Raw genomic sequence first — 12,417 nt, 5'->3', positions numbered from 1 at the left:
TCCATATATATATATATATATATATATATATATATAACACACACACACATATATATACATTCTCTCTCTCTCTCTCTCTCTCTCTCTCTCTCAGTTTCTGGTATGTGGTTGGCCATCCATGCTTAGTAAAGGAACAAGTGAATGCGTGGGAACAACAGAACCTACTTGAGGACTTGTACAAGCCCCATAGTGAGGCTGTGAAGGCAGCTTCACTATCTCAAAGATATGCCTGCACTATATTCAGGCTCTGGAAATGTGAAGGCAGAACGATGCCCTCAGCTTTTGTGTAGTTTTGGTGATACAAAAATTCTAACACTTGGAAATCATCTATTTACATTGCCTTCCCTATTTTACTGAGAAGAAAGCTAAAGCCCAGAATGATAGTGATTGGACGAAGGAGTAAAACCAGATTTTACTTCAACATGAAGAGCCTCTGATCTTTTCCCATTCCCATCCCAACCATTTCGGTGACAACCTCAATCTTGTCACCCTACTTAGTTATACTTGGTTATCTGTCTTCCCACAAATGTTTCTGAAGCTGAGATGAGTTGACTAGCGTGTATAACCCAGGGTATTCTTTTTTACATTAGAATTAAAAGGTTCTTCCTGAAAGAATTTGGCCTCCAGTCTCTGACCTTTCTTGGCTTATTCAACAGCTGTGGGCCAGATATCATCTAGGCACTTCACCATACAATTCATTCTCACAGCCACTTTAAGAGGTTAGGCAGTATTATTCGCTTTATTAAGATGCATAAGCAAACTGGGAATGGAGTCAAGGAATTTATCTGAAGTCACCACAAAACCTCAGTAAGTTTAAGAAATATACAGGACAATAGACCATGATCTTTGTGACTCCAAAAGTGATGTGTTTTTTTTTTTTCTTTTCTACATCAAGCTGCATTATGTGTAGATTGAATAGGTTCCTGAGACGAGCTAAGTCAGTAGTCACCATGTGGTTGATCATGAGCACACATAATGAGCTGTTGAATTTTTAAAAAGCTACTAAACAGAGGAAATTTCCTGCTCATCCTGGGTTCTTTGCACAGAGGGTGGCCTGCACAGATTTTCTGGAAAGGTTTGACTTTCAGCTACTGCACTAGGGAAGTCTCTGAACACTTGATAATTCCTTTATCTACCCAGGTACCCTGCTGGCTGAACTACGTGAATACAATTTGGAACAGCAACGGCGAGCCCAGTGTGAAACTCTTTCTCCTGATGGCCTGCCTGAAGAGCAGCCCCAGACCACCAAGCTGAAAGGCAAAATGCAGAGCAGGTGGGTGGAAACCACCACTTTGGCTGTGGGCTAGGCTCGGGGGTATTCTGAAAGGTGGCTCTTGCTGGTTTCCTATTCTATATTCTTTCTCTGGGCAATTTTTCTATCAGTCCTGTATATATTCTTGACCTGATTTTTTTCTGATTTGCCCTATTTGTAAGATTTTCTTACCCCCCCTGGTTGACAACCTACTTGCTCTGGGTGTTAATTGTTAATGCTTTTATGTTGTCAATGTACGCAAGCCACCTTTATACTATCTAGGTTTGACATGGCTGAGAATGTGGTAATTGTGGCATCTCAGAAGCGACCCTTGGGTGGCCGGGAGCTCCAGCTGCCTTCTATGTCCATGTTGACATCCAAGACATCTACTCAGAAGTTCTTCTTGAGGGTACTACAGGTCATCATCCAGCTCCGGGACGACACACGCCGAGCTAACAAGAAAGCCAAGCAGACAGGCAGGCTAGGTATGGAACTAGAGTGTCTAGTTTGGGGGCACGGTTGGTGGTGGAAAACCCAGAATCCCTGGAAGGACAGGGCTCAGTGTCCTGCTTCCTTCCTGTTTTGACATTTCCTAAAGTAAACTGCTAATCCTTTTTTATAAGTGTCAGAATGTTGATGGCTGCATTTTATATCTCATTCAAGCTGTCTACATAGGAAATTGCTTAGGCAAGTGGGAATTAAAGGGAATAGAATCTGGCAAGGAAATTGGGGACCAACCTTTTGCTGAATAAGATTTAACTCACTGGGTGTGCACTTCCTTTCTGCTTCCTTGATCACTCCTAACTAAAACACTATAGCCATGCTGCCTCAGCCATAGCCTACCACATCATTTCCCTCTTTCCTCCTGTCCCATAGAACCCTCCTCACATGCCACCATCTGTTTGTCTAACACCATGCCCCCTGTCCTATCTGTAACAGTAGATCTTAGTGCCTGATGATGAATATTCTCAAGATGCCCTGTGGCAGCCCAGGAGATAGGAGAGAGTATTGGGCATTCCTTCTTCCTACATTTTATATGTTGCCTTCCTCTTTTTTCTTTCTCCCAGGTTCCTCCGGTTTAGGCTCAGCTAGCAGCATCCAGGCAGCTGTTCGGCAGCTGGAGGCTGAGGCTGATGCCATTATACAAATGGTACGTGAGGGTCAAAGGGCGCGGAGACAGCAACAAGCAGCAACGGTTAGCATGATGCCTGTGGCCCCTCATTCATTTGTCTTTCCCCCTCCCCCCACTATGTCATCAGTGGGGTTCCATTGCCCTTACCTTGTATGCTTTTGCTTTAAGTTTGCTATATGAATGCTTCTGGACAATAGGGTTATTTTCTGTTGGTGTTTTCCTTTACTGTTTGATTGATTTATTGGTTTGGTTTGAAGTTTGGTTTGATTTAAAGCTTGGCTATCATACCCACTCCCAGCTATCCATTTAGTATTGGCGCTTTTGCAAACTGCCTAATGCTAAGTGTCGGGTTCTGAGCGGGGGGTGTGGGGTAAAGATTTTTTTCAGTCTCATGGAATAATGCAGGTACATCAGAGGCATCTCAGGAATCCTACTCTTGAAAGTCCCCCAAGCTTGGTACATATCCCACACAGCCATTTGTGTTTATGGCTGATCTCTCTGCCCAGGCCTCTGTCTCTGTTCTCTGTAATCCTTGGCACCTAGACACTGAGGCACTTTAGGAGGAACCCTCAGGTACAAAAGTAGCTGGCTCAGTATTGGGATCCCAGCACAGGCTTCAGTAAAAGCCCTAGAATCAGAGTATTTTATGGCATGCTCTTGTTGTCTCTGTCTTGGAACATGCAAGTTACCATCTCAGAATTCAGGGATTAAAGGTGTCCTGGGGCCTGATTTTTCTTTATGTGGAATTACTGTTATACAATATGTTTTTTGAGCACACCAGGCATAGCCTAGAATTTGGGGGCAGTAACTCCAGGAGAATAGAAAGAGACAAGTAGCTATTTTTCTGCCTAGTCTCATTCCCATCATCTGATAGACAGATGTTGACTTTTTAAATAATCCATCCTAAGAGGTCACATTAACTCCCATATTTGAACAAATAGCATGTATACCTTCCCTTTAGCCCATATGAGTTTACACACCCACACAACCTGTCCAGGAAGAAGATTTGAAATGTGTATCCAGGAGATATGTTTCTGACTGAGCATAGGAATGGGAGTAGAGTGTAGGAGATGCAGGCATCCCAGGAGCTGTTTGGAACATTTGCAAGCTCAGGGTAAAGGCCAGCAAAGTAGGTTGAAAAGCCATTCTTTGGTACTGGAGTACTACAGAGTTTTCTCACCAGATATGGGAAGCCACTTTCCAAACTCCATGTATAAGAGGTGGAAGAGTCAACCTTTAGCCTATCCCAGAGGAAAGCAAAGTTGCACCCTTTATAAAGTGGCCTTGTCTCCCTTTTATCCAGTCGGAGTCTAGCCAGTCAGAGGCATCTGTCCGGAGAGAGGAGTCGCCCATGGATGTGGATCAGCCATCTCCCAGTGCTCAAGATACTCAGTCCATTGGTCAGTACTACTTCCTCTTTCCAGCCCAGCAGAAGGGAGAGCCAGTCTTATATAATATCTGCTGGATCTCCTGTTCCCAGCATATATAACCTCAAGTGTTATCCAGTTCCAGTGAACACTGGTCTCTGTAAATACTAAAACAAGTTTTAAAAACCAAAGGACACCTGAGATTAGGAGTAAAGAAACTATGATAGGGTATTACACATGGAGACAGCATATGTTTCAAGTCTTGGCTCCTTCATTTATTAGCTTCTGGGATCTGAGGCAAACCTTTCTTGGCCTCATTTTCCTTGTTTATAATAGGGATATTCACAGTTGTTAGGATTGAATGAGTTAATACATATACAGTGCTTAGTGAAGTACCTGGCACATGGTAAAGGCTATTATTAGTGACATTTCTCAAACTTGTACATAGAATAATTTTGGGCACTGTTTGAACACATTCCTGTGGAATAGTGTTCTCATAGGACACCCGTTTTTTTAAATGCTGTATTAAATCATTGACTATTCATCAGGACTTTGGGAGGTAGATATTATTCCCATGTTCTCTATCCATCTTCTTTTACCCAAGGTCACACGATCTGCAAGTGCCAGAGCCAGGATTCAAACCTAGGGCTGTCAGAGCCTTGAAGAATAGTCAGGATTTGGGTAGAGGATGAAAAGCAAAGGTCAGGAAGAAGCCTAAGCAGGGCAAGGGTGTGGTGGGGGTGGGAATAGAAAGGGAGAGGGAGGGGGGAAGGGCTGGTGAGGAAGCAGTTGCTTCTCTCCCACCCAGAAGATGAGGCTGGTCTTGCTGCTTGGCTACTGAGCAGAATTCAGAATAAGCCCCCAAAGGGTACCAGAAAACATTCCAGCCGTGGGGATCCATCTGTTGCACCATGGCTTCTTGAGGTTTTAAACTGTCCCCGGACAAGATGACTAATTCAAAAGGCATAGAACTAGAGTCAAAAAGATGTTTTCTAAGTCCTGGCCCTGTCCCTTGGGGAAAAAATTAGGGAGAAAGCAGCCTGATTCCAAGGGCAGCTGTCAGAATTTAATGAGGATAATGTCCTGAAACATACTTTGTGAACTGGAAGGCAACCATCCAGAGTTCCACCGTTGTTGCATTGCCCTCAGGTAACTTATCCACAGGTTCTCTGGAAGCTAATGTGGCAATGACTAGACTAAACTAGATGACCGCTAGCCACATGTGGTTAGTGAGCACTTTAAATGTGGCTAGTGTAACCAAGGAACCGAATTTGTTATTTTATTAAATGCCATCCAGTGCAGGACTAGACCTTGCTTTAAGATGTTGCTCAGTGAGCAGTACTCTGTGGCCAACAGTCCAGTCTACTTGATCTGTCTAGTAGCCTGTGCATTTGGGCTGGGAAACAACTCTTAAGTTGGAGAGGCACCTCGAAGGCCTTCTAACTCTATCTTCTGTGTGCCCAGTAGCCTCAGATGGAACCCCACAGGGAGAGAAGGAAAAAGAGGAGAGGCCACCTGAGTTACCCCTGCTCAGTGAGCAGCTGAGCCTGGATGAGCTGTGGGACATGCTGGGGGAGTGTTTAAAGGAACTGGAGGAATCTCATGACCAGCATGCGGTGCTAGGTGAGTTGTGTTCTGAGGGCCCAGGTCATCATCCCCACCCCCCTCACCCTCCAGTCTGATCTGGGATCCTTTCTGTCAGCTTAAGCTTCTTTCTTTCAAGTTAGTCCTTTCTCTCAGTTTCTCTGTGTTTTCAAAGGAGAGTTGCTTTTTTCCCCTCTGGCTCTCAGTATCATGAAAAGATTGCCTTATCTCTTGGGGCTGAGGGTGTAGCTTAGTGATAGAGCATGTGCTTACCTAGTACATGCAAGGCCTTGGGTTTGATCCTCAGCATACCCCCCAAAAATGATTTGATTTCTCTCTTAAGAGCTGGGATCTCTCTTACTTTTTAAATCAGAGGAATCTTTATAACTGGTTGCCTATCCCTTTTTTTTCCCCTCAATAAAACGCTGACTTCCACTGTGGCTTTATTCTTTTGCAGGCCGGGGTGGGGGGTACCAGGGATTGAACTCAGGGGTACTCGACCACTGAGCCATACCCCCTGTTTTGTACTTTATTTAGAGACAGGGTCTCTCTGAGTTACTTAGCACCTCACTGTTGCTGAGGCTGGCTTTGAATTCATGATTCTCCTGTCTCAGCCTCCCGAGCTGCTGGGATTACAGGTGTGCACCACCTTGTCCGGCCTCTGTGACTTTATTCTATCATTATATTTCGCTGCGAGTTTTTTTTATTTCCTCCTCCATACTATATTTTTATGGTTTGTTTACAAAGGTGAAAGAGCTTATATATTGAAGTTTGTAAAATAAAGCATCACCTCCTTCTCATTTCTGCCCCCAGTGCTACAGCCTGCCGTTGAGGCCTTCTTTCTGGTTCATGCCACAGAGCGGGAGAGCAAGCCTCCTGTCCGGGACACCCGTGAGAGCCAGCTGGCACACATCAAGGATGAACCTCCTCCACTCTCCCCTGCTCCCTTAACCCCAGCCACCCCTTCTTCCCTTGACCCATTCTTCTCCCGGGAGCCCTCATCTATGCACATCTCCTCAAGCCTACCCCCTGACACACAGAAGTTCCTTCGCTTTGCAGGTACAGGGAACTCTCAGACCACCACCACCCCAAATTCGAAAGGCTTTATTATATGCAGGGTTGTTTTATATATTTTATGCTTAGCCTGTTCAGCAGAGAGGGAATGTGTGCATGTGTTTGTATCTTGTATATGGGAGAAATTGACCCTAGAGAGTTCAGTAGGGATCTGGTCTGGAAGCTCTTATATGTTACTCTGAGGAGAGAGTTTATCCTGAATCCATGGCAAGTCAGGCTGGTATAGAAATGCTCAAATTGATATTCATACCTCAGGACTGGCCCCTGGCATTGTCTGGTTCCTAATTGTGACACCTAAAATGAGAGTTGCTTGCTGATGGACTGTTTTGCACCTTTCTGAGACTCATGATATATTGATCCTGTTATTGTTTTTCCCCTCAGAGACTCACCGCACTGTGTTAAACCAAATCCTACGGCAGTCCACCACCCACCTTGCCGATGGGCCTTTCGCTGTCCTGGTAGATTACATTCGTGTCCTCGACTTTGATGTCAAGCGCAAGTATGTGCCCTGGAGTTTGGTGGGGGAGAGGAACTCCCCAATGTGTATCTCCTCTCCCAGAAAGGAGCTAAAGTTTCTCCTAGGCCCAGAAGTTTCTCTTGCTGGTAGCATATGAAATGGTGCTGGTGGGCAGGGAAGAGACTCAGCTGTGATGCTCATTGTACCCTAAATGTTCCCTGGCCTTCTCCATTCCTCCCCCACCCATCTCCATTCTTCATCAGTGAAGTGAGAGCCACATGACTTTTTAACCACATGATTTTCTAAAGTCCCATACCATTCTTTGGAGTTGTGCTAGGGTGCATATGGCTGTAGTACACATTTGGACGGTGCCTCTGGAATCATCCCTGTGCCTCTCCTCCTTCATACGCATATTCACATCCTTACCTTCTTGCTACAGAGATCCCATGCTATAATCTCAGTGAGTCCTTGTTCAGTGGAGATAGGAAAAAATTTCAACCAAATAACAGATGACTGACTTCTCCCACCTACTGGACATGGGAGCAGAAATTAGAGTGTTTGGAGGATGGAGAGAGTGCCATTTGGGGTTTTTCATTCTGATCAAACAAATGGAAATTTGCCACCCCAAATCCTATTTTCCTTCCTTTCCTACCTCCCAAGATATTTCCGCCAAGAGCTGGAACGTTTGGATGAGGGGCTGCGGAAAGAAGACATGGCTGTGCATGTCCGCCGTGATCATGTGTTTGAAGATTCCTATCGTGAGCTTCATCGAAAATCCCCTGAAGAAATGAAGAATCGATTGTAAGAGCCCAGAACAGAGAACAGACCAGATTGGTGTGGGCAGGGCTCTTTCTACGCAGTGACAGTGACTTATTCTGGCCTCAACTTTAGGGCAATTAGGGAATTCCTGTCCTCCCCAATAGGAATCTGGCTTATAGTATCTCACTGAATCATCTTCTGGGTCTGGCCTGCTGATTGGCCCTTTGGCTGAACTGCACAATTCTTAAACAGACTGGAAAGTCATTGGTGTTTGTAAGGATACACCTGAGGTTTTGCAGTGAGAGCTTTCACCATTGTTACACTAGGAATGGGGAGCCTGCTAAGCAAATGGTACCTTGGGTTGGGAAGACTATATGCAAGAATGGCTTCCACCAAGTGGGTAACTGCTCACTGGTGATTCTGAAGCCACTTAGACCACCCCAGAGATTGGTATTCTGTAATACCAAGTGTCACAGGAGCTAGTGAGATGAGAGATGAGTTATGTGATAATTCTTCTCTTATGACCTGGATCTACCATCCATGTAATCACACAGGGTCGGAGGGTCTTCCCAGAGTTCTCCTGGCAATCTCTGGTCACCTCTTCATCTGACACCACACTCCCCGGATTGTTTCACACCCTCTCCCTTGCACATATAATGCTATGCAAATAGATGCATCTGTCCTGGGCTTTCTGCACAGTTCTTGTTTCTGCTCTTTTATGCAGGTATATAGTATTTGAAGGAGAAGAAGGGCAGGATGCTGGGGGGCTCCTGCGAGAGTGGTATATGATTATCTCTCGAGAGATGTTTAATCCTATGTATGCCTTGTTCCGTACCTCACCTGGTGATCGAGTCACCTACACCATCAATCCATCTTCCCACTGCAACCCCAACCACCTCAGCTACTTCAAGTTTGTTGGACGCATTGTGGCCAAAGCTGTATATGATAACCGCCTCTTGGAGTGCTACTTTACTCGATCCTTCTACAAACACATCTTGGGCAAGTCTGTCAGGTGAGGGAATGGTGCAATCCTAATACTTTCTTCAGCTCTCGGGGTCAGGTCCTTTACTTTTATCCCATCCCTGTGCTGCTTCTCCTCCCACCACCAACCCATAACCCTGTTTGTGTTTTTCTAGATACACGGATATGGAGAGTGAAGATTACCACTTCTACCAGGGACTAGTTTATCTGCTGGAAAATGATGTCTCCACACTTGGCTACGACCTCACTTTCAGCACTGAGGTAGGTCAGGAGATTGTGACCATAGCACATCCCAGCCAGTTCAGGAGACCATGTTGAGATCACCTTGGCATTGTCACTGGGCAATCTCTCACAGTTCTAAGGACACATCTCCATAAAGCCGAATACCCTGTGCCCAGTTAGGCTGACAGTAGTGGGTATTTGTATCACAGACAGAAAAACCAGAATTAATAAAATAATCCAAAATGTTTCCTAGTTAGTTTTTCCCTTTTAAAAATGCCTCAATATAATTCTTTATCCCTGAATATAGTACACTATAGAAAAAATACATGATAATTTCCTTCATTCCTGCCCTTAGCCTTTCTGTATCAAGGGAAGTTACGAGCTAATAAGTTTTTAAGAAAAGTCATTTTGCTATGGACTTGCCTCATCTTTGCCCAGGACATGGCAAGCAATTTGACAATGTGTTCCCTAGTCTCTGTGTTAGTTACATCCTAGCCCAATCCTGATGTTTATGGCTGGTGTTTTGGGGTATTCCAGGTCCAAGAGTTTGGAGTCTGTGAAGTTCGTGACCTCAAACCCAATGGGGCCAACATCTTGGTAACAGAGGAAAATAAGAAGGAATATGTTCACCTGGTGTGCCAGATGAGAATGACAGGTAGGAAAAATGTCCTTTAAACCTCCAGTTCCTCAGTATGGGAAAAGGTCAGCTCTCATTCCTTTTAAATTTTTGTTGTTGTTTTTGTTCTCGTCTCCTATGACACAACCACAAATGTCTTGGGCAAAGGGAGACAAAACCCTGACCAAAAATGTTTAACTTTATTCACTCTTTCTTGCTTTGTTTTGTTTTTGTGGTACTGGGGATTGAACCCAGGGCCTTGTGCATGCAAAGTAAGCACTCTGCCAACTGAGCTGTATCCCCAGCTAACTTTATTCACTCTTATAGGGACCTAAAAACAGAGTGGTAGGTGCAGCAGCCAAGACCCACCATGCTAATAGCATCGGAAGCCAGAATGATGATCTCTGATCTTTAGTAATTGTGTGAGTTCATAAGCTATGTGACTTTTTTATTCTCTCTCTAGGAGCCATCCGCAAACAGCTGGCAGCTTTCTTAGAAGGCTTCTATGAGATCATTCCAAAGCGCCTCATTTCTATCTTCACTGAGCAGGAATTAGAACTGCTCATATCAGGACTGCCCACCATTGACATTGATGATTTGAAGTCCAACACTGAGTACCACAAGTACCAGTCCAACTCTATTCAGGTGAGCTGCTGCTGGCATCCCTAAACCAGTACACTTGGAAGAAGGGAGTTGTCAGTGGCAATGTACCTGTACCTAATTTTTCATTCTTCAAGAGAGTATTTTCAGGTGATAATTATGTCTGTTTTATGAATGAAGGAACTAAATCTAATCCCATGGAGGGGATTTGCCTAAGATTCCAAGTCCAGTTCTATTTTCCAAATTCCATTCCTCTACCTTCTAGGAGTTCGTTTTCTTTTTCTTTTTTTCTTTTTTTTTTAATGTGATGCTGAGAATTGAACCCAGTGTCTCATTTGTGGTAGGCAAACATTCTGCCACTGAGCCACAACCACAACCCTAGGAGTTCTTTTCTAATACTAGCTTCTCTCCAATCCTGCAGATCCAGTGGTTCTGGAGAGCATTGCGTTCTTTTGACCAAGCTGACCGTGCCAAGTTCCTCCAGTTTGTCACCGGTACTTCCAAGGTGCCCCTGCAAGGTTTTGCTGCCCTTGAAGGCATGAACGGCATTCAGAAGTTTCAGATCCATCGAGATGACAGGTCCACAGATCGCCTGCCTTCAGCTCACACATGGTAAGAGGGAAGGTTTGATTTCTCTTTTTCAGCATCCACATTGAAGTTGCAGACTCAGACTTTCATGCCCCTACCCAAGGCTGGGAACACAAGTCTGGCCCAGTTCTGGACCTTAGGTAACTCACAATTTGGTGATTCTGCAGAGAAGGTGATAGTTTGAGAAGAGAGGATGGGCTAGACTCATAGTAGGGTATTTGACATTGGTAGGTGAACACACAGGAGGGAATAGTACATTCTGGAGCTCTGCATGACTGGAGTAAGGAGGAGTTGCAGGGATAAAGAACTGGGCAGAGGTCAGATCACTAGTGACCCTGAATATCTCCTTAGAGGTTTTAAGGAGGAGTGAAAGGGTCTGATTTATATTTCTGGTGCCTAATAACCTGTATTGGAGTCATATTAGAAAGAGGAAGACCAGGCTAGGACAAAATCAAAGAGTTAGCAAGAAGTGAAGAGTAAGTAGGGTAGGTTCCCTCAGGGAAGATGGGCCAGTAGAAACACAGGGATTTAGTGAATATCATTCCTTACAAACTGATCTTTTTTCCCCTAGTTTTAATCAGCTGGACCTGCCTGCCTATGAGAGCTTTGAGAAGCTCCGCCACATGCTACTATTGGCCATCCAGGAGTGCTCTGAAGGCTTTGGGCTGGCCTAATTAGGCCCTGCCCACCTCTGTGGGGTTTTTCTACCATTGTTGGACCTGGGGAGGGGGGAAATTTAAAAAGAACCAGAAAGAAAATGTCAAAAAACAATAAATGAAATCCACCAACTCACCATGTGTGTGTCCCAGCTACCCCATCTTCCCCAATGCATACCTGTTCCCCTTTTCCTGCTCATTCTCTTTTCTTCCTCTCTCCTTTCTTCACCTCCTCTCCCCTTTCCATGCCGTCCATGACCCCCGCCCCATGTGTTAACAAAGGCAGTAGCCTTTGCAGGGACCTGTTTGTCCCAACTGTTTGAACAGTGTGCTCCTCAGATTCTGTGTTCAGAAGGATTTGCTGCATTGAGACTTGAAACCTTTGGATAGGGGAAAAATTATATATATATATATTTTTTTGTTCTGTTTGCATTTCTTAATTTGTGCTTGGAATGTGTTGATGTGCACAGCTAATGATTCAATGCGAGACAAGATTGGCGTCTGTGTTGTGGAGGTTTCAAATAAAGAGCACTCTTCATAACTCACTTTTCACAATGGAGTTTTTTTCAAACTTAAAAAAACTCTTTAAGCACATATTAAGACATCTGGAGAAAAGATCCAAATGGACTCTCCAGAAAACCATCTCTGCCCTACCAGCTTGCCCACCTGCCTCCACCACTGGCTCAACTTCCTCCTTCAAAGTTGGTTTCCCTACAGTTAGGAGAGAACATCAGCCACCAGGAATTTGGGGAGGGATGAGTCTGTTTTTTTTTCTTTTCACAATGGGATCTGTTCTTAGATATAGTGATGGTGAGAGAGATCACAGTGGCAGAAGAAGCCTCATCTAGTTCAAGGAGAACAAACTGCAGCAGGTTGTACAAAACTTACAGAGACCCAAGGGTTTTATTATTTGGTGAGCCTTTATAATAGTCTCAAGTCTGGGGCTCAGTTTAAAATTTTGATTTACTTTATTAATTTAATTCATTTCTAATAAAATTTTAAAAAGAATTTGACTAGCTTTCCAGAAGACTGTTCTGTTTGTTTTTGTTTTGTCTTTCCCTTGTCATCTGCCTGCCTGTCTGCCAGTCTGTTCACAGATCACCTAGTAGTCTCTTGTGGTTTTTACTCC

At 44.4% G+C, this 12,417-nt stretch overlaps 1 protein-coding gene across 1 annotated transcript in view; it reads left to right on the top strand.

The window, feature by feature from the left end:
* The window catches only part of Huwe1 (HECT, UBA and WWE domain containing E3 ubiquitin protein ligase 1), a 146,043-nt gene extending 134,210 nt beyond the window's left edge, over positions 1 to 11,833 (top strand). Inside the window, exons 68-81 of the mRNA XM_048796695.1 lie at positions 1,141 to 1,273; positions 1,535 to 1,737; positions 2,320 to 2,447; positions 3,688 to 3,784; positions 5,219 to 5,374; positions 6,149 to 6,394; positions 6,791 to 6,908; positions 7,527 to 7,667; positions 8,350 to 8,637; positions 8,762 to 8,867; positions 9,366 to 9,483; positions 9,908 to 10,089; positions 10,466 to 10,656; positions 11,204 to 11,833. Of these exons, the coding sequence (XP_048652652.1) occupies positions 1,141 to 1,273; positions 1,535 to 1,737; positions 2,320 to 2,447; positions 3,688 to 3,784; positions 5,219 to 5,374; positions 6,149 to 6,394; positions 6,791 to 6,908; positions 7,527 to 7,667; positions 8,350 to 8,637; positions 8,762 to 8,867; positions 9,366 to 9,483; positions 9,908 to 10,089; positions 10,466 to 10,656; positions 11,204 to 11,306 (2,210 nt within the window). The 3' untranslated portion in view covers positions 11,307 to 11,833. The remainder of the gene's footprint in view (positions 1 to 1,140; positions 1,274 to 1,534; positions 1,738 to 2,319; positions 2,448 to 3,687; positions 3,785 to 5,218; positions 5,375 to 6,148; positions 6,395 to 6,790; positions 6,909 to 7,526; positions 7,668 to 8,349; positions 8,638 to 8,761; positions 8,868 to 9,365; positions 9,484 to 9,907; positions 10,090 to 10,465; positions 10,657 to 11,203) is intronic.
* The last annotated feature ends 584 nt before the right edge of the window (positions 11,834 to 12,417 follow it).

The sequence above is a fragment of the Marmota marmota genome, unplaced genomic scaffold (assembly GCF_001458135.2).
Source record: "Marmota marmota marmota unplaced genomic scaffold, marMar, whole genome shotgun sequence".
Taxonomy (NCBI): Eukaryota; Metazoa; Chordata; class Mammalia; order Rodentia; family Sciuridae; genus Marmota; species Marmota marmota.
Note: the sequence above shows the minus strand (reverse complement) of the source record. Positions and strands in the feature narration are given on the sequence as shown.